The sequence below is a fragment of the Gigantopelta aegis genome, chromosome 6, assembly GCF_016097555.1.
Source record: "Gigantopelta aegis isolate Gae_Host chromosome 6, Gae_host_genome, whole genome shotgun sequence".
NCBI lineage: Eukaryota > Metazoa > Mollusca > Gastropoda > Neomphalida > Peltospiridae > Gigantopelta > Gigantopelta aegis.
This window is the reverse complement of record NC_054704.1, coordinates 10,664,828-10,687,918: the sequence shown is the minus strand read 5'-3', so window position 1 is coordinate 10,687,918 and position 23,091 is coordinate 10,664,828. Positions and strand designations below refer to the sequence as shown.

At 38.4% G+C, this 23,091-nt stretch overlaps 1 protein-coding gene across 1 annotated transcript in view; it reads left to right on the top strand.

Annotated features, from left to right (window-relative positions):
- The window catches only part of LOC121374892 (sodium- and chloride-dependent glycine transporter 2-like), an 82,046-nt gene extending 59,164 nt beyond the window's left edge, over window positions 1-22,882 (top strand). Inside the window, exons 6-15 of the mRNA XM_041502015.1 lie at window positions 6,594-6,732; window positions 7,190-7,324; window positions 9,355-9,458; window positions 10,416-10,540; window positions 11,460-11,572; window positions 12,382-12,513; window positions 12,968-13,067; window positions 14,357-14,457; window positions 15,935-16,090; window positions 17,792-22,882. Coding sequence (XP_041357949.1) covers window positions 6,594-6,732; window positions 7,190-7,324; window positions 9,355-9,458; window positions 10,416-10,540; window positions 11,460-11,572; window positions 12,382-12,513; window positions 12,968-13,067; window positions 14,357-14,457; window positions 15,935-16,090; window positions 17,792-17,977 — 1,291 coding nt within the window. The 3' untranslated portion in view covers window positions 17,978-22,882. The remainder of the gene's footprint in view (window positions 1-6,593; window positions 6,733-7,189; window positions 7,325-9,354; window positions 9,459-10,415; window positions 10,541-11,459; window positions 11,573-12,381; window positions 12,514-12,967; window positions 13,068-14,356; window positions 14,458-15,934; window positions 16,091-17,791) is intronic.
- Window positions 22,883-23,091: the final 209 nt, after the last annotated feature.

The window sequence follows — 23,091 nt, the reverse complement described above, 5'->3', positions numbered from 1 at the left end:
CCCGACATACATACAATAGAGATATTCAAAATATAAAAATACATATACTCTTCAAAAGAAGAAACGCAAAACCACATTGTCGTAACATTTGGAGAATTGATTTAATTATTGAATGGTGAGTCCGATAATTACCAAATGTTGCAGGATTGTTCACAATTCACTCTAGTCCATTGTGAGTAAGTGATAGGACACACCACCAAGGTCAAGGTCATCTGGAGTCAATACCGGGTGTGGCCTCCGCGTGTGTTGACAACTGCCTGGCACCGCCTGCCCATTGAAGCAACCAGAGTACGGATGACGTCCCGGGGGATGGTGGCCCACTCGGCCTGCAAGGCTGCTGCCAGCTCGGGCAGGGTCTGGGGCTGTGGTTGTCGCTGTCGGAGGCGTCGGTCCAACTCGTCCCATAGATTCTCAATTGGGTTCAAATCCGGTGATATCGATGGCCAAGGAAGGACATTAATGTTGTTGTTCTGTAGGAAAGCCGTTGTGAGACGTGCTGTGTGAGGCCTGGCGTTGTCATGTTGGAACACTGCGTTGGCGTTGGCCATAACTGGAACGATGTGTGGCCGAAGGATCTGGTCAATGTAGCCCTGTGCATTCAGGTTGCCCTGCACGTGGACCAGGTCAGTTCTGCCAGTGTGTGAGATGGCTGCCCACACCATGACACTACCCCCGCCGAATCTGTCCACTTCCTGCACGCAGTTTGCCGCATAACGTTCACCACGACGCCTATACACGCGACATCTTCTATCATGACGTCGGAGCAGAAATCGGGACTCGTCACTGAACCACACCTGTCTCCATAGCAGTTGAGCCATTGTCGATGAATCTGGCACCACTGCAGTCGGAGTCGACGGTGTTGTGGTGTTAAGATGACACCTCGAACTGGACGTCTGGCACGAATTCCTACCTCACGTAGGCGGTTCCGTACGGTCTGGTCGGATATCCTGCGCAAACCTGGTATTGCTGCGGCTGTGGAGGTGGCAGTAGTCAATCGTTCCCGAAGGTGGCGTACCCGGATGTAGCAGTCCTGCCCGGGGGTAGTGACCCGTGGTCGACCGGATCTAGGGAGGTCACGTGTTGATCCATGTTGCTGGTAACGGTCCCACAGTCTGGAGATGGTGCTTGGGGACACATGGAATGCCCTGGCAACGGCCGTTCTGGATTCGCCTGCGTCTAGTCGGCCGATGGCATTGTTTCTCTGCGGTTCACTGAGACGTGGCATGTCCTGGATTGTCAACTGTCGGCCAGATACAGAGGCCAGGCAAGCGAACACCCAGACAACGCACGTGCAGTGGTGACATGGTTTGCACGTGGCTGCGTTTTTGCGAATATTCACATTTTGGAACTTTATTGTACAGTAGCTGCGTTTTATCGAATGTAACCGTGGGAATGTGTTTGGGACATGCAATGACCTTATATTCACAAAGCATGAACCGGTAGGAAACATAAAATCGGAGTTATAACCCATTTGTACCCTTTTGCGTTTCTTTTTTTGAAGAGTATATATAGCCAGTGCCAGGTCTGTCCACATCTGCATGTAAGTCAAACGTTGCCAAGCCATGGGGCCTTAGAACCGCGTGGTTGTTGGACCGGTACGAATATGGTCGACTAACGATCGTTTTATTTTTGTGGAACGTAGTTGGTCTGATTGGTAGCGTTCCGGCCCAACAATTGCGGGCGATTGGGTGCCACAGGTTCGGGTCTCGGTAACGGCATGAGGAAATTTGTGAAGGCAATAAAGGATTTTAATATCCCCTGTGCCAATGCGTCATTGAATATATGTATGTTTAAGTCAAAACCCGACATACATACAATAGAGATATTCAAAATATAAAAATACATACACACATACATGTTTCATGCACGTAAGCGGGATCTACCGCGTAGATTGTAGGCCCCATGCATATGGTTGAGTTAAAGAAACTTCCTTTTATGGAAGCTTCGATAGCTCAGAGTGTATCGTGGTTAGTCTTGCAATTTGCGGGCGAATCGGTGCCACAGGTTCGAGTCCCAGCAACGGCATGGGACAATTTTTGAGGCCAGAAAGGATTTAATTATCCCCTGCGCCAGTGCGTTACTATCTATGTATGTAATAGTCAACCTCGACATACATACAATATATAGATATTCATACATCAATACATACACATACATACATACATACACATACATACATACACACACACACATACATACACACACACACACATACATACACACATACACAAATACGGGTAGTAGAGGACGGGATTTTGGAAACCCGCCGTCCAACAATTCGAAATCAAAAAGCGGGGTTTACCAGTCCGATTCGGCCTTTGCTGGATTGGTTAAACAGCTGTACGGTGTGTTGCAGTGCATCCACCACATTGGGTTACTGGAGGAGAATCTAGTCAATTCGACCCTCCCAAAATCACTAGCAAGGAAGGTGGAGGAGCTTAACTCCTTCATCAAACCGGCAAATCCAAATTTAGATATTACATTCGACTTGAACTTGACAAATCAAAATTGGGCCAATCAAACCATGGACGTGTTGATTAAGCAATATGCTAACTCTCTAAAACTACTGAAGTCTAAGATTATTTCGGCCATGTCATCAAAAAACTTAGACTTCGATCGTGCTCAATTTACTGCTATCAAGTGGGGAAGAAAAAACTACAAAACAAAATTAACCGATTCTAGTCTGTCGGAATTTCCCCGTTATCTTTCGGACCTTCTCCCCAACACAGAGAATAGTGTGGGTAGTTCTTGTCAAACTACTACTCCTCTGCCACAAAGACAAAAACGAGCACGATCCCCACGTGTTAACACTCCTTCCAAACGACGCATTAAAGTCTCCCACCGCCCCGAATCGCAACTCAGGGCGGGATACAAATTTTCGACAAACAAAATTCTATCAATTTCGGCACAACGTTTCGGACAAATCTCAATGGCGCCTTCCTGAAATTAAGAAAAAAACTCTTCTTTTTGGCTCATCAAATCTCTCCAGAATTAATTTGGACACGCATCCTGAGGTGCAAATAGAATGTTACCCAGGCGCCAATTTTAATCACTTTCGGACCATGGCCTCAAATTATAAGGGCAAGTCTCAACCCGAAACCATTGTTCTTAACATTGGTATAAACTCAAAAGATCAAAATCCAACCAGTGCAATAAATCAGTTGCGAAACACGATAAGCTCGATTCGGAAACGTTTCCCTAGGTCAAAAATACTTTTTATCGAGCTTAACTTTTCGGACAGACTTTTGGCTAGTCAAAAAACCTGCCTCAATCAAATAAATTTGGCTGCAAAAACAATGAGGGACATCAAACTTATACCTGCGCTTCACGCATGTGATTTTGAGGTTGGGCAGGACAACATTCACTGGACAGAAACAACTGCCAATAAACTTTATCGCAGTTGGATGAGGTACTTAAATTTAAACTAAGGCCGGGAAAGGGTAATGTCCACCCTGATTTAGGACTAGGAACTAACATTGTTAACCTAACTGGTGACACTAACCTTCTAACATCCGCTGAAAAATGATTACTGGACAGGGGTTTGAATTTTGTTCCCACCCCACAACCAAAATCAGGCTTAGAGGCTAAACTTGACAATGGTGTAATGGATACGGCAGTTTTTGACCACAAAATGAAACTGGCCGACTATTTTCGGCGTTCAACTGGAGAAAAAAATCCCATTCACGGAAAACTCCGGCTGGTTACCCCCAAACTCTAGTGTAGATCCTGAAATCATTAAAGCTCATAAAAGGATAGTGGAAAAAGTGGGTGATATGACAGTTTACACAAATCAGCAAAATCTTTCTGTCATGGAACGTCGTGCTCTCACCAAACTACGCAAAAACCGCAAAATTGTTATAAAACCTGCAGATAAAGGGTCAGCCACTGTCATTCTATCAAGGGAGAACTATATCCGGGAAGCCCATCGACAGCTTAATAATTCAAAGTACTACAAAAAATTAGACAAAGCTATTTGGCCTGAAAATTTTAAAAAGTTCAATGCAATTATTCACTGTCTAAAAGATCAGGGACATATAAATAAAAAACAAGTAAAATATTTAGAAGCCAGGTCACAATCACAAACCCGGAAATTTTATTTACTTCCAAAAATCCACAAGCCAGTCGATACATGGACCGATATTAACACACCACCCGGTCGTCCAATCATTTCAGACTGTGGATCAGAATCGTACAATATTTCAGAATACATAGACTTTCACTTAAAACCAATTGCAAATAGACATGAAAGCTTTGTGAAAAACACTGAAGATCTTCTATTAAAATTATCAAAAACCAAAATCCCAAAAGATTCATTCTTGGTTACCCTTGATATTGACTCCATGTACACCAACATAGGTATTGATGCGGGCATTGATTCAGTTAAGAGAGCATTCGATAAGTACCCAGATACAAACAGACCAGATACGAACATTATTGAGCTGTTAGAATTAAGCCTAAAAGGAAATGATTTTGAATTTGATGGAGAAATGTATCAGCAAGTGTGTGGTTGTGCTATGGGCAAACGTTTTAGTCTAAACTTTGCATCTATCTATGTCGCCGAATGGAAAGAGGCTGCTTTAAAGAAATCGAGTAAAACACCTCTTTTGTACCTCAGATATCTCGACGATATACTTATCATTTGGCCACATTCTAAACAAGAATTTTGGAACTTTTTTGAGCTATTAAATCAACAGGATGACAATATCAAACTTAAGGCCACCATATCAGATAAATCAGTTGACTTTTTGGATGTAACCATTTATAAAGGTACACAGTTTGAAACATCAGGTTACCTAGACTACAAAGTGTTTTTCAAACCCACAGACTCACACCAACTTCTCCACTGCAAGTCTTTTCACCCATGCCACACCTTTAAAGGCATTGTTAAATCTCAGATTATTACATTTCACAGAAATACGAGTAACAAACAGAATTTCAATGAGGCTTGTTCACTTTTATTTAGTGCTTTAAAACCTAGGGGATATTCAAAACGGTTTTTAAGAAAAATTAAATCTGAAACTGTTTGAGAATTAGAAAATCCCTTTAGGGCAACTTAAGACTATAAACCATACAAACTTCAGCATAACCAATCACCTCAAATAAGCACTGGCTCCTCTACTACTTGTGCCAAAACCAGGTGTAGACTTCACAACTTACTTAAAACGCAGTCGACTTTTAAAAGTCAACAGACCAAAATTGAATATCAAATTCGGACAGACATGAACTGTGATTCGAAAAATGTAGTATATCTAATCACCTGTAATTTATGTAAAAAACCAGTACGTAGGACAAACGCAAAACCAACTGAGAATTAGAGCAGTTTGTCACAAGTATGATATTCGGCATGAAGTTGACACCCCTGTCGCCAATCACTTCAATCCATTCGTTTTGAAATAATTCCAATTGAACAACCCCTGATACTTGGTTCAAAAGTCGAAACAGACCTCTTGAGGCTTGAACGAGAGGCCTTCTGGATTCGTACATTACAGACAAAACAGCCGTTTGGAATCAACGTTGAATCTGGTAAAGCTGTAAAAAGAGATAAAATAATTTTTCCAATAATTTACAGTCGACGTAGCGTTGATATTGGTAAACTTATGAAGGAGGAGTTTTTAAATCTGCAAACTGTTATGAAAAACCCTATTACAGCACGTCCGGTTATTGCATATAGAAAAAATCCAAGTCTCAAGGATATCTTAGTCTCCACCCGACTACACGCCGCTTAAGCCTCTAAGCCAGTCCATTTTTCAGTGGTTGGTTTGTTGTTATCCCTTTCCTAACAATTGTAAACAAAACATAGTACTAGCCAAATAAATTTAAAGCAAGACTGACCGAAAAACAGTTATATTTTGTATATCACAACGGTCAATTTAAAATCAATTTCGAATCCCTGGGGCAAAATTAGAAAATAACAATGTTTTAGTTTAAAAAAAAATCCTGAGCCAGTGCGTTCATTCATTCTTAAATACATACATACACACACACACACACATGCACACACGCACGTATCCATTTATCCATTCATACATACATACATACACATACACGCACGCACGTATCCATCCATCCATCCATACATACACACACGCACGTATCCATCCATCCATCCATCCATACACACACACACACGCACGCACGCACGTATCCATCCATCCATCCATACATACATACACACACACGCACGTATCCATCCATCCATCCATACATACATACACACACACGCACGCTCGCATGTATCCATCCATCCATACATACATACATACACACACACGCACGTATCCATCCATCCATACATACATACGCACGCACGCACGCACGTATCCATACATACATACGTACATACATACACACGCACGCACGTATCCATCCATCCATCCATACATACATACATACACACGCACGCACGCACGCAAGCACGTATCCATCCATTCATCCATCCATACGTACATACATACGCACGCACGCACGTATCCATCCATACATACATACATACATACATATATTCGATATGGTTATTGGGGCGGTTTGGAGGGTTGAGGGGTTGTTGTTTTGGAGGTTGGGGCCCCGATATTGATGGTTTGTTTTAATTCCAGCAACTTCGTCCTACGAATGGACCAATCCGTCGGTCTGGAAGACGTGGGAATGGTGAGCGTGAAAAACGTACTCACTCTCTTGGTGGCGTGGCTTTTGATTTTTGCGTGCCTTATGAAGGGGGTCAAATCGTCCGGCAAGGTGAGTAAATTATTTCCTTACATAACAAATCGTGATGCTAATCAGATAAATCAGGCCTAATATATTTATTATAGATGAGAGGAGGGGCAGTTTGCATTCTTCGCGGGATATAAACTTCGTACTAAATATTGGCGAGTTTAGTATGTTATTTATCACCCAGTAATCAATGTCCAAATCCATCGACAGTGTTTGGCGTCATGAACATCTGATGCGGAACATACCACTTCTTAATCGTACGTTAATAGCCACGAGAATAGTCGATGGTGACAGACAGACATTACGAATTTATCGGTTGCTATGCAATCGTACGAGACGCTCGCATCGTGTTGTGTTGCCTTTAGTGGGACATACAATTATGGTATAAATCAAGATATTTGGAACCATACGGGTAATACTACTGTTTTTATGTTCATAACGGTTTTCTATCTCACGCGATCGGTGTGGTGAATTATTTCAGGTCGTGTACTTCACGGCCACGTTCCCCTACATAGTGCTGGTGATCCTGCTCGTACGGGGCGTCACGTTGCCTGGATACATGAAAGGAATCGAGTTCTACGTCATCCCCAAAGTGGAGAAACTGGCAGACTTTACGGTACGTAGCACAAGAATATCTGTTATTATACACCACTGGCCTCAGTAGTGTAGGGGTTAAGCCTGGTAAGGCTCGTAGGGACTGGTTTCGCCTTCAGGTACCGACTCCCGCCCAACTGGGCGAGCTTAACGAGAAGGTACAAGGCGACTAACAACTCATTAACTATTAACACTTCACCATTTTCAAGTAATCACTAACCGTCTCTCCTGGACAGACGGACAGATAGACAGACAGACAGACAGACAGCCAGCCCAGATAGCTGTGATCTGTGTTCTTGATAGCGCACTTGAACCTTCAATGCATATACAACCAGTACACCACAACTGTTCAAAGGCCGTGGTATGTGCTTTCCTGTCTGTGGGAAAGTGCATATAAAAGATACGTTGCTACTAAGACTCTATATCACATCCAACCGGCCTCGGTGGCGTCGTGGCAGGCCATCGGTCTACAGGCTGGTAGGTACTGGGTTCGGATCCCAGTCGAGGCATGGGATTTTTAATCGAGATACCGACTCCAAACCCTGAGTGAGTGTTCCGCAAGACTCAATGGGTAGGTGTAAACCACTTGCACCGACCAGTGATCCATAACTGGTTCAACAAAGGCCATGGTTTGTGCTATCCTGCCTATGGGAAGCGCAAATAAAAGATCCCTTGCTGCCTGTCGTAAAAAGAGTAGCCTATGTGGCGACAGCGGGTTTCCTCTAAAAACAGTGTCAGAATGACCATATGTTTGACGTCCAATAGCCGATGATAAGATAAAAAATCAATGTGCTCTAGCGGCGTCGTTAAATAAAACAAACTTTACTTTACTATATCACATCCAATAGCTGATGATTAATTAATGTGCTCTAATGGTGTCGTTAAACAAAAGAAACAAACTTTAATTGGATATAAGTACAAAATAACTATAAATGAAATTAATTATACATCCGTATATCCATTCCAATAGGACACTAATTACCTCTCTCGTACAACCGCAAGGTGAACTCGTACAATAAAATTCATATTGTAAATATTGTACATGTATAATAACGTTTACTATACCCACGTTGTGTTGAACATTGTTCTCCTGAGGCGTAACTAAATTTTCTTTAGGTACCTCACCACTTTTGCAGGGGTGGGACGTAGGCCAGTGGTAAAGCGTTCGCCTGATACACGGTCGGTCTGGGATCGATCCCCGTCTGTATATTGAGTAGAATGAAGAGAATAGGCAATGTGATGCCATCTTGTCATTTATTTACAATTACGGCCAGAATGTATATAAAGTATTGTTTTACAATATACCTCGTATGCCGTTGAATTACGGCCAAAGTGTATATAAAGTATTATTTAATAATGTACCTCGTATGCCGTTGAATTACGACCAGAGTGTATATAAAGTATTATTTTACAATGTACCTCGTATGCCGTTGAATTACGGCCAGAGTGTATATAAAGTATTATTTTACAATGTACCTCGTATGCCGTTGAATTACGGCCAGAGTGTATATAAAGTATTATTTTACAATGTACTTCCTATGCCGTTGAATTACGGCCAGAGTGTATATAAAGTATTATTTTACAATGTACTTCATATGCCGTTGAATTACGACCAGAGTGCAACACAACTATGTCGATTACCATTACGGGTAGGAAAGGAAAGGCTGTCGACACCGGCACATTTTAAACTACAGTGGGTGTGTACTGTCAGGCATCACATTGCCTATTCTATTCATTTGATTACTTTCATATGCGAGACCATTCAACTACTGAATCCTACTCTTTTATTCTTATTTCAGATATTTCGTTGAGGCGGATTCAAGGAGGAGGGAATAGGGTACCCGCCCCCCTCCCAAACATATTCAAGTGCCCTTTTTTCCCATTGGGATGCCCTTTTGATTCATGTACCCTATTTCCCCATTAATCCTCCCCCTCGCAAAATATGTTGCTGGATCCGCCCCTGATTCCACGAGTATCCTATCGATTAGTCCTCCTCTCAGGTGTCAGGTTGTACAACTGCTCGACTATTGTATTTATTTGTTTTGCTTTTAGGTGTGGGGTCACGCCGCTACACAGATCTTCTACTCGCTGGGGCCTGGCTTTGGCGGCTTGATGACCATGTCTAGTTACAACAAATTCAAAAATAACTGCTATGTGTAAGCTATGTTTGTTTTATTATTATTATTATTATTATTATTTATTATTATTATTATTAATTATTATTATTATTATTATTAACACCGTGGGCAAGAAAAATGTTCTTATTTGTTCTTTTGTTAGTTTGGTCGGTTTTCTTATTCTTTTTTAATTGTTGTATTCATGCATATACTATTGTAAAACCCACTGCACAGAAGGGGGCATATTACTACAACGTCAGGATGCGTCTTTTTCATAAACCATTGGAAATAGTTTGGGTGGTCGTTCAGTAGTCCGAGTATTCTGACCGTAAGAGAACAATGCTGTCTAAACGTCCGCCTTGCTGTCTTAGTACTCGAGTTAGTTGTACAGGATCGCAAAACTGTCGTCTGCCAGATTTTACAAACACGATGACATCAAAATTTCACTACAAGATACCGGTATCTATTTTTTAATAATTATTATTATTATTGTCGTCAGAGCTAGGTTGATAGGGGATGCCACCTTTCTCTCACATAAAGTTTATCACATACAGTTTTAAAATAACTCAATTTGCACCTCTCAGATACTCATCACCTTCCAAAGATACAAAACCCACAAAGACAAATTGTGGGTACCGAACTGCAAGGTTAAGTGTCCTGATTTGTTGTTGGGGGTTTTTTCATGTGCGAGGAACTGAATTATTTTAACTCCGCCCTACCACGAACAACGCCGCTCATATGGAATGCATTTTTGTCAAGTCCGCGTACCGCGCCAGCATCTACGACAAAATCCGCGTACTTGCGAAACTTGCCATAGATAATTTTAGCTATTAACATTCATAATAAACTTATAATCATGTCCAGGGTTAAGTTCAAAGTTAGTATTGATGTTACCGCTGCTGCGCTTCTGTGGTGTGGTGTTTTTGTGTGCTTTTAATGTTCTTTCTATCGTCGTCGTCGTCGTTTTTGTTATGTATATATTGATTACTTCCACAGAGATGCGGTCGTGGTGGCTGTGATCAACTGCAGTACGAGTATTTTCGCTGGATTCGCCATTTTCTCACTGCTCGGCTTCATGGCTGAACGAACAAATCAAGACATTGAGAATGTTGTAGATCAGGGTGAGTTTGCAATCGTAATATACCTCTATCAGATGTAACACAATTTTTTTTTGTTTTTTTGTTTTTTTTAGTATTAACACCTTAAATATGGTAAAACGTAAATATGTATCGATGGTGGAGATGGTAATGATCGTAGTGATGATGGTGTGCTGCTGCTGCTGCTGCTGATAATGATGTGATGATGATGATGATGATGATGATGACGGTGATGGTGGTGGTGATGATGTGATGATGATGATGATGGTGGTGATGATGATGGTGGTGGTGATGATGATTATGATGATGATGATGATGTTGATGGGACTATGTGCGGTAACGGACTATGTGATGGGGCCGTTGTCCACGCTTGTTGACAGTTCAGCTATCTCGATAGCACCCAATCCCGTGGTACTCAGAACCTGCAGGGTCTGCTTGACAATTATCCCCCATGTGGAATGTGGGGACATACACTCGGGAGATTCACGCATAATAGTACACGAGTCAAACTCGAGGTGAGGTCTAGCATCTCATTAGCAGAGCTGACAGTGATTCATGAGTGCACAGCTGTATTTATTCCAGTGAACTCTGTCAGGTGCTAATTTGATTTAGTAAACTAGTCTGGGAGTGACAGGAACAATGTGTTGTTCAATAAAGGATCTCTTCGGGAGTGGATGTCATATAGACTAGATTCAGATGTATTCAATCAATCTCTCTTTTTTATGTTTTACTAAATGCTCATTCGACTTTGCATTGTGCAGAGAGGTACGGTCTTATGCCGAGAAAGCTGGTACAGAATATGGAAAATTCCTCATAGGATTTTCAGCATCTACCAGACTTGAATTCAGAATTCTTGAATTCATTGATATGGTTTTAGTAAGCAAAGCAATAAACGTTTCTGATAAATTCCTAAATAAGTTATATTCTTTGTTGAAATTTACAGGTACTGGACTTGCCTTCATCGCTTACCCAGAAGGCATCGCGCAACTTCCGGCTGCACCTGTGTTCGCCTTCCTATTTTTCTTCATGTTGCTAACTTTAGGACTCGACAGTCAGGTAATACTTTATGTTTGTGTAACTTATTGAAAAGTAAATATCATAATTATATGGATTTTCATGCACGCAAAAATATAGATATAAATAAAACATTCCAAACATCATAATGTACTATCTGTACCTTATTACTATTAGAGTTGCAATATATATACACACACACACACACCTACACACACACACCCTCACACACACACCCTCACACACACACACGCACGCATACACACACGCACGCATACACACACGCACGCATACATACACACTTAATATCTTAACCTTGTTTCAGGTTACTATTAGAGTTGTAATACACACGTACGCGTGCGCACACACAGATATATGTGTGTGTGTGTGTGTGTGTGTTGTGTGTGTGTGTGTGTGTGTGTGTGTGTGTGTGTGTGTGTGTGTGTTTTATTATTTGCTGATCAGTGATTGTTTTGGGGAGCTTTTTTCAAATCGTTTTTTCGTAGCTTTTCATGGCAAGGTATTACATTTCTGTCTGACCGTTGAAATTGATTGTGTTACTATATGACAGTTCAAAGTGATTGTGTTACTATATGACACTTGAAAGTGATTGTTTAACTATTTGGTAGCCCAAAGTGATTGTGTTATGACACTTGAAAGTGATTGTTTAACTATTCGGCAGTTCAAAGTGATTGTATCACTATATGACACTTGAAAGTGATTGTTTAACTATTCGGCAGTTCAAAGTGATTGTATCACTATATGACACTTGAAAGTGGTTGTTTAACTATTTGCCAGTTCAAAGTGATTGTGTTATGACACTTGAAAGTGATTGTTTAACTCTTCGGCAGTTCGCCATGATGGAGACGGTGATCAGCGCGTTTACCGACATGTTCCCCGGAAAGCTTCGAAAACACAAGGTTCTCTTCACACTGTTCTGCTGTACCGTGGGCTTTATAGCCGGAATCCCATTGGTTACAGAGGTAAGAACCTACCAGAATGATCAACGTCTCATTGGTTACAGAATCGTTTAATTTGTTACATAGGTACGAACGTATCAGAACGACCATCGTTTCATTGGTTACACGCTTATGAGAAATAAAAAAATATTTCTAAAGAAAATTACGAAAAAATATATTACTATCAATTTATTGTCACTTATTGTCTTGTACAAGTTAAACAGATAATCGATATCACACATTTTATGAAATTATGTGTACTTAATATATGATTTATTGCCTTTTATTTTATTTTTATTTTTTTCTTACTCTCTTTCTATTTTATTTATCTATTTATTTATTTATTTATTAACTTACTTACATGTATAAACTATAACATATTATAAAAAGGGCAAATATTTCAGGCAACACTAGTTGAGAAATAATGTTGTTGTTTGTTTTTGTTTATTAACCTTTTGTGGACATTCTCGTTTTACAGGGCGGCATATACGTGTTCAATTTGTTTAACTCCTACACTGGCTCCTACCAGCTAATATTGGTATCCTTAGCTGAACTTGTGGCTATAATGTACGTTTACGGTAAGTTGTCGAACACAAGCAGTTGTATGTTTATTTATTCACTCTTATCTTTGTGCTTATATCAGTTAAGGTTCAAGTACTCTGTCCTGGTCCCACTTAATGAAGTTGAGTAGCGGAAGATGTATGCAATGCAGAATAGTTACATTGTCCACAAAAGCGGTATATTATATTGTGTTTGGATTGTACGTGTTGCATCGCGCCAATTTTAAAAGTAAGCTATGTAATAAAATTAAAATGTCACCATCAATATACAATATAATAAAATGTTTTGTGCAAAATGTCAAAGTCAGTAGTCTGCGGTGCATACGTTTTCCGCCAGTCAATTTCAAATGTTGGACTTATATCAATATACAATCAATATACATACATGAATACATACATACATCTATACTAATCTAATTAGCTCCACTGGTTAATTACCTGTGGACCTGTTGGAGCTCATGTCCAGTTGACCTTTCATTCGACCAATTAAAACCTTACTTGCAAAATCATCCAAGTGATTTGAAAAGAATTTGAAAACATTCGGGATTATGCCGAGGGTATACAAAATGATTCGGGTGAATTACGAAGTATGCCCGAAACTAATTTCAAAATAAAATTTTATATAAAATTCGTTTCAAGACGAAAAAACCCAAACCGTGATGGTATAACCATAAAATATGTTTATACTAGTATACAATCCAGAGTTTATTACTGCACTTTTCCCCTGTTTTTTAATGTTGAAATAATTACATCAACAAGTTCGCCTATTGCATAAATAGTATCGCCCGATAATTTTAAAATTTGTATGCTCCCGAATAACGCTATAAAAGACGAAGTGTAATTGGTCGATATTTAAATTGTTATTTATAGATGATATGTCACCTGGACATGGGAGTCCACGCAATGCTGTTAGATCTACTGGTAGACCAGTAGAGCTAATTTTAATCAGATTGCATACATACATACATACATACATACATAAATACACGCATACATACATACATACAAGCTTCGATAGCTCAGAGCGTATCGTGGTTAGTCTTGCAATTTGCGGGCGATTCGGTGCCACAGGTTCGAGTCCCAGCAATGGCATGGGACAATTTGTGAGGCCAGAAAGGATTTAATTATCCTCTGCGCCAGTGCGTTAATATCTATGTATGTAACAGTCAACCTCGACATACATACAATATATAGATATTCATACATCAATACATACACGCATACATACATACACGCATATATACATACATACATACATACATATATGAAATTTACTGCATATACATATGCTTTCTTGTCTCCCTCAGGTATTAATAACTTTTGCAAGGATATAGAAATGATGATTGGTTATCCACCTAATATATACTGGAAGGCGATGTGGTTTGTCATTACTCCAGGTGTTATTGTGGTAAGATTGCTTGATATTTTCCTATCTCTGTAAACCAGTAACATTAGATCCATTTTATGACATGCCCAGTTGTTTCTGTGGGATATAAATAGCTAATACGTGTGTATGTATATATATATATATATATATATATATATATATATATATATATATATATATATATATATATATATATATATATGGAACATAGTATAGTTTGTGAAAGATAAATACTGTGTTAGACACGAATGGCATTTCATTACGAAACTGCACAACGGCCGTTTCCCAGGGTAGCACCCGACTAATTCTTAGAAGGGGGTGTGTGCATTTTCCTCGTTGGGTATTCCATTCATTTTACATGTTGACACTAAGTCTTACTTTTGACATACCCTTTTAAAAGTGTATGCTTTGCCAGTGATTATTTAGGAGTTGGACTATGTGTTTATGTCACAAAATATCTCACGAGTTAAACGCGCGTGTGTGTGTATACACGGGCGTGTAACTTTTTGTAAATTCAGTAATCAGATTTGTGTAATACGCACATGGTTTAAGTTATGTTTAAACGTCTGTGCACTATAAAAGCGAGTAGGCGAAAAAAGGGCTTGGTAAATTCGTTCCCCAACTGTTTGACATCCAGTAGACGATGATCTAGAGGTAATACGTCATACCATTATTTCAGCTGCAAATGAGTGGCTTAGAGTTCCAATGAAAAGAGTGTCCTTTTCTTGATTTCATTGTAATCAGAATTGAATTGACGCTTATGTTATGCAATATTGAGTGGGGATTCAACTCCTATAATTAGGGTGTAAAACAGATCCCTGCATCTAGAATTCAATGCTGGATCATGCACTGTTGCATGTCTACTGAGGTATCAGAGTTGTTTCCCTTTTCGGACCTTTCGCAGTAAAGGGTGGTAATATTTTAGACTCCAGGCCTAAGTTCAGCCAGAAAACTATTTAATTTGTTCCCGATGTGGCCATTTGGTTTACTGTGAAGCACATAAATCAGTCTGCTCGGTCTGACTGAACCCAGCAGATGCCGAACTTGTATATTTTTAGTAGTGACGTCACAGTGGCTATTATTTTCTTCTAAAACAGAAAGGTACCCATTGTTTTTCGCGCTTTAATTGCAATATCGGTTACTGTCTGTACATTCTAAACAATGTGGAAACAGCCGTGCAGGCACGGTGGAAGCTGAGATCGAGGGTGCAAAGCAGTTTCTAGGGGTTCGGGGGTATGCTGAATTGTAGAATTTTGAAAACTAGATGTCATGAAATTTCCAGCATTCTACAAGTAAAATGCATCTCTGTCCAAAGCTTTGTTACCAATAATATTTTTGATTCGGAATTACTGGGGAGGGGAGGAGGGCTAGAGATACCTTTAAACAAAACAAGCTATTCTGTCACGTTTATAAAATGGGTCTTTATTAGCACTCAGTATCCGGTGATTAACTAATGAAATTGTTGAACAAAAAAACATTATTTTTATTTTAATTCCAGTTTATTGTGATCTCATTCGCTTATGGCCATGTTCGGCTGACTTACGGCACATACACCTATCCAGACTGGGGCGAAGCTGTTGGTTGGCTCTTCGTCGCAATCCCACTAATCATGATGGTGGTTACGGCCATCTACATGGTCTTCAAAATGGGCTTGGTAAGTACTAGTAGTGTATAAAACAACACTCAAAGGGGAGAAAGGATTTTGCTTTAGCCAGTTTTATAAAATAGAATTTAAAGGTGGCCGATTGTGTTTGATTATGTATTCTGTAATATATATATATATATATATTGACCAAATTAGGGGGTGCCATTGTAAAGTGCTCGCTTGATGCCATATGCAACAAACCCGACAAACGACAAACTATTCTAAATAATTTGATTCCTTTTATTTGGTGTGTGTATATATATATATATATATATATATATATATATATATATATATATATATATATTATTTTTATACTGTAATAATAATCAGTTAAATCCCTGTTTGAAACAGAACATTACAAACATTTCATTTATACAGATACGATTATTCTAAACAAGAACATGTATTTAAAATGAAATTTTCGTCATCAAAAAGGCTCTGTTAGACGAAAACATCTTACAATGGAAGCAACCCCTTTTACATGTTTGTTCGCTGGAAAGAGACAACAAAACACAGAACAAAACCGAGACTGTAGCCAGAACCGTGCCTGGCAATAAATATATAAATAAATAAATAAATAAGTGCCCTTTCAGTTTAAAATGCCGTTTTCGTCTAGGTAGAGAAAACCTATGATACCGTGCACCGATACTTTTTAGTGAATTCCTAGTTGTTTTCAGCGACGTATGGTCCTGTTACACTGAACAGCCTTGAAAACTAATGTTGTTGGGGTTTTTTTTAACAGGATAAACTTTTTTCTCTATTTTGTTTTAATTTAGTATTCTAATGGTATGCTAAGATGCTGACTATATAATTGTTTTCAATGTTACAAGTCCTAGATAATGAAAATTAATATTAAAATGGAAAATGTAGCTGAAGCGTTTCCCATCATCGGACCATGCTGTTCAGTATATATTAATAACCAGGCTGAACATGTTGCGTATTTTTAGACATCATTTCTAAGAAAAGATAAACTCTTTAAGCATAGAGACTTAAATTTTCTTCTAATCGGTTTTTTGTTTCCCAATAACCATAAGCGTACGAGACAGGGGGTGTTGAGGGGGTGCAACTGCCCCCCTAGAGCTGGAGTAAAACCTCAAATTCGGGCAAAAATGATACACATATTCGGGTGGAATGTGCTAACCTGAGACCTTTTATCATGTATTGCTCTCATTCTAACCGCAAAATTAGTTTTAATCCATGTAAAAATGCGTATTGATTCGTTTGCAACCCTATATAGCTGTTTGGTTAATAATGCTAATATAAATAAATATTATCTAGTTTCGGGCATTTTCGTTTAATTTGGGCAAAAGTCAACCTGCCCCCTACAACAATGGGAGCCAATAACAGGTCAGATTAGGTCATAGGTTTTAACGTGCACATTTAGAACAACATGTTGTAGGTCACGCCCGTCATGGGCGCAGGTGTCCACTTTCGCCGGCTCCTCCGTCCAGAACAGGAAAATGTTTGGGTGTGTGGAAGAGGGGGTCGCACTCGCTGGCATGTGCAAGGGAGCACAAGCAGCCCGGTGGGTCGGTAGCGGACGAGGCGTGGTTTTGGTGATATCGAATTTGCAAATGCCTCGTAGGATTAAAGCCAAGTAGAAAATGTTGCGTAATTTCTTGAAAGTAATTTAGAATGGTAAATTGAAAATGGATCTAATTGGTTGATTTGATTTTGTCACTAACATCGCCTTCTTTTCGTTTACAGCGCGACGCCTTGAGGCCGCTACCCACTTGGGGTCCCGCTATGCCAGAAGACAAAATCGGTCGCTATGCCGCAGTCAACTATGGTTACGATAACGAAGGCGGGGATCTGCCTTTTACCGTAGTGAACGGCAAAGAACCCGTAAACCCCGAAGATGTGAAGCCACATTACATAAATGAAAAACTATGAAAAGATTTTTGAATGAGTTATTTTTTTAACAATGTAAACAGACTGTACAGTTTTAATAGAAAATGTTTTTTTGTTTTTTTTACATGACATTCATAAAAAAAACTATGCACCATAATTTGTTATAACAATACATTGCTTTTTAGATGTACTTTAGTGGAAAGGGGTATATTGCTTTTAAACTAAAATCAATAATATAAATGTTATTATTTTATTATTAAATATTGTATGGAGTAGAAATATTTATTACATGTATTTTTCTAGTTTTGTGTGTTTCATTCACTACTTTGATGTCCGTATCAATCATACAATGTATAAAAGAAAATCTGTGTGTATATATATATATATATATATATATATATATATATATATATATATATATATATATATATATATATATATATGATTATATTTTGTATGTTTGTATGTGTTACCCATACCATATCAGATATTATTTTAGTCTTTAATCTTTGTTTTACATTGCGGGAATACTGCAAAGGCTGTGCACGTTACCTGCAAACAGGTGGTTAAGTATCGAGATAATATAATAAAAATAGCTTCTACAACAATCTGTGTACTGTTATAGAGTACAACATGATGCTATAATATACATTTGTATTGTACAATGACAATGATTACATTTATAGTATGGAATACAATGGATTTTGTTATATGCTCACAAATATAATACCTCACATGACTGTATGATATGAGAAGACGACATAATACTGACGTCCAATAGAAACTTTACAAGGCTTGAAATTGCATTATACAAAACCAACAAATTGTATGGTGGGATATTAAAATATGATGATGCTGAACATCGAAATGTGACAATGCACTTCGTTATACATACAAAATGTTTGTAAGGTGATTTCTGAATTTATTTATTTTTTCAATTAGCAACAATATTTATGAAATAATTCAAATTCTATATATAACAAAGATTCTTTTGGATGTCGGTATACCTTTAACTGGGTTTGTGTAACTGGATGTATTCTGGTAGGCAGTAACTAACCTAAACGTTGTGTACAAGGGTTGGGTCAGGTCAGGTCAGGTCAGGTCAGAGAGTTTAACGTGCACATTCAGAGCAAGCTATTGTAGCGCACGCCTGTCCTGGGCGCAGATGTCGGCCTCAGCCGGTTCCTCCGTCCAGGACAGGAAAGGGGAGGGGAGGGTGAAGGGGGGACCGCCTGCACTGTCAGGTGTAAGGGAGCACCTGCAGTCCGACCGTGATCGGTAACAAGGGTTAGGATTACTGTTTGTTTTATAGCAACCTAACATATCCCATAGCAATAACAAAGAACAATGGGTGGTGCGTTTTCATTGAAGTCCAGTATGTGTCGGGCGAGTCAGAAAAACGTTCCGAGATTTAACGTGTAAAATTTTACATATTATAAGATCCCGATGACGAAGCATTCAAAATGATATATTACTGTTGTTCCTAACTGAATTTCATTCATTTATACTTATTTTCGTGCTTCTAATTAATTAAGGTTCAAGCACGCTGTCCTGTGCAGGCACACGTCAGCTATCTGGACTGTCTGTTCAGGACAGTGGGTTAGTGTTTAGTGAGAGAGTACTACACCTATCCACTACGTTTTCGAACTTAGAACCTTCCAGGCTTAAATCAAAGATGATTGATCGGTTCACCGCCTTTTTTCGCAACGGCTCGCAAACGTTTCTTGCGTAAAGTAATCCTTCATATTAGCCAGATTTCATTAGCCGACGTTATATACATGGTAGCGTTGTAGATAGCCCTCGTATATGTAATGTTCCGCGATAGTCTTATTTTTAAATGAAATATAAATAAACATATATTTTGAATTTTAAGATTGTTGTATTTCATCGCTGTTGTTACTCTTCCGACGAGTGGTAAAACGAAAGGATGTCATGAACTGTAAATGTTGTACAAATTATTCCGTGTTATTTTGTCTGTTTTATTTCATTATATATGGCTCGCTGTATTAATGCACAGTCAAATCTGTGTTAAGCAACCACACAAGTGAGTACAAGAAGAAGACATTTTAGGACATGTGGCTGTTTAATACAGGTAACCTTGTACTTTATTAGATGGTATTGGGAAAACAATAGTGATTTCTTAAGACAGGTGGCTGCTTTATAAAGTGGCCGCTTTAGAAGGTTTTACTCTATAGTGCCCTTGTGTGTAATAAACAAATGCTGATACGTGAACTTGTATGTTTTCAGTATCTTCCTTAATATTCTCTGCGTCTGAATTTTGGATTGTGGCATTATTAAATTAAATGTTCTAGATCGACATTCTGTATTTGTGTTATTGTATTTGTGCGATACATAATAATCATATGAAGATGAGGCTAATATATGTAAACACCTGGATCAATGAATATATATATTCTTCCCCCATCCCATACAGTACGTGTGTGACATAATCCAGGGAGTGCAGGGCGGTGGATTTTCATTTAACCACTTTGATGCTACAACATCTTTAAAATTAGTTGGGGGGGGGGGGGGGGGTTCAATCCCCATCCCTAATAAAATTGCAGCCGTCCACTACTTGTGTTCATGAACATTTTCCTGACAACCTTGTAAATAATGGACTTAGTCGTTATCACTCGACATTTGATTCTGTGTATCTGTTAAAATTTCAATTTGAGACAAAATAACTTTGCATTAATCAAAACAGACGCGGAATGGGGTGGGGGGTGTATTGTGTTTCTGTTTGCATTAGATAATAATAGATATACCATCTTTTTAAACAGGATTTTATACAGAATTTTAATCTTTAATAGAGATTAATTTTGAAAAATAAAATCTATTCGAGTAATTGGCCACGTTTCACTAAGGCTAGGGTCAGACTACCAACCGCCAGAACAGAGTTGACCAACTGTCTGCTAGCAGGACTACGACTGTCCAGTTGCTAGTCTGAGCGCTCTTACAACTCGATTCTCGTCGTATACGACTTCTACGATCAGTTAGTTGTCAATCTGAGCTCACCCATCTAAGTTGGCAGTTGGGGGAAATTACAACACAACTTCGTCGTGTCAGTTGGCAGTCTGAAACTAGCATAAAACATTGGATTTAATGATCGTGTTCACATTTGGAAGGTTGATGTTTTTTTCGACTATGATTTTACAACTCATACTGGCACTTTGTCTTACCTCGGGATGAAGCTTTTGCTAAATGTAAAATAGTCCTATTTTTGTACGCAAACTTTGTTGAAAACTGTCTTTCTTTTATAATAATTCCACATATGTATTAAATCTTTTTATAATAGGAATTAGCATATTTTTAAAGACATTCCACCTTTTTGGTTTTACTATTTAGAGCAGTTTTTGTTCTATGGATATTACTGTTTACAACTATATGAATTTATGTGCTTTTTTTCGGATACAAAATATATATACGTGTATGTAGATAATCTAATATATTAGTACAGTCGTGTTTGTTGCAATAGTCCGTGTGAATTTTCGAAGTTTAGTCTTAATTTCATTTTGATATTGGGTTTACGTCGTGTATACATAAAAAAAAAAACCCGATGCAAATTGTATATTGTAGATATATATGGATGATCATTACAATATTGTTGAACATAGTTGTTTCAGCATTTGAAAATGCACAGTATGTTTGTCTCATTCGCCTTATGCTTGACAGCTAAGTATATTTGCATAAGAATACTTTTCAACAGTATGTGTTTAGGCCTATTTGTTTTTAATCAAAATTCAAAAACAAAAGGATCATGCATTATGCGCAATATGCCTATACTTGAATTTAACGAAATGGGCCATATATAAGATGAAACATCTAAAAGATATCTCATTTTCATCCATATGCAAAGAAATCCCATATTAAAAATAAATTCACGACATGCTACCTAACTCAATGAAACATTTCATTTCAATATGGAAGCGAGGCTTGTGCTTCCATATGTGTTCCATGTTCAACTCATATAATTTATTATATTTCATACACACTATGTTCATTTTAGGTTGTTTACAACTGTTTATACTATTATATTTTTGATATTTTATTTCATTTGTTTCAAAACTATGTCTTAACATTCACACTGTGCAATGTTTCGTCATTTGATTCTGTAATTGTTTTTTTCTTTTCGGTGATCTTAAACAAGCTTTGTTCCATTCGTTCTTTAGGTTACAGTCAATCGAATAAAGCTAAAATAAACAACGTGATAGTTACAAAGTTCAATTATTGATAATACGTACATATCCGGTAGTTGTGGAAACAAGTGAATTCGCAATATAAATAATAGCGTGATACCTCTACAGTTTACGTTTCAGTGAGCAGTTTGGATTAAAGTTTGATGCCTTTTGTCGTCATGTAACGCGGGTTCTTCCATTTGGCTGCGCGGTTTTACGTGTTCTTGTTTAGAATGTTAGTCACAATGTCAGTATATCCAGTGTTTGTATGATCTTACTAATTTTGGCAGTAGCTCAATCTTCGTTTTATTTCCTGATACGAAGTCCCTCAGGACGACGAAAAACACACTGAGTTTACAGACACTAACATTCAAGACAACACAATATATTTGAGATGTAATTCTACTCGATACAAAGGTTCTACTAGTCGATAACATGTTATAGTGGAAGCAAACCCGGGACACTCTCTTTAACAGCTTTGATGTGCAGATCAGCTGCCGACATGATTCGGCTAAATTGTTTTGTCACAGAAACATTTACTATTATCGTCTAGTACAACGCAGAGCGATGTGGGAATATCTATGTTGTCGGAGTTGAACTAAAATAGTGTAATATCTAAATATCCAAGTTATTTATCAGATATATCATGTAAGTGAGAATTGCAGTTTACAGTTCGAATAATCAGAAGAAATGTTTTTAGATTGACATTTAGAACAGTTCATGTGTAATAGAATATCAAAATCGTAATACGAAATAAAGCATTTTATTCAGACGTGTTGTTTTCGTTATTGTTCAATGTTCTCCTATGCTTAGCTGCGTTAGGATGTTCAGAAGATTTATAGTAGTGTCAAGTTACAGAACATTCAATGTCTATGGCTGTCAGAGGGGTTTTTTAGCAATTGGCTGAACATGCTATAACAGGTGATCATTGCTAATTCCAAACAAGCAGCGAAATGTCAAATGGCATTATAACATTAAAAT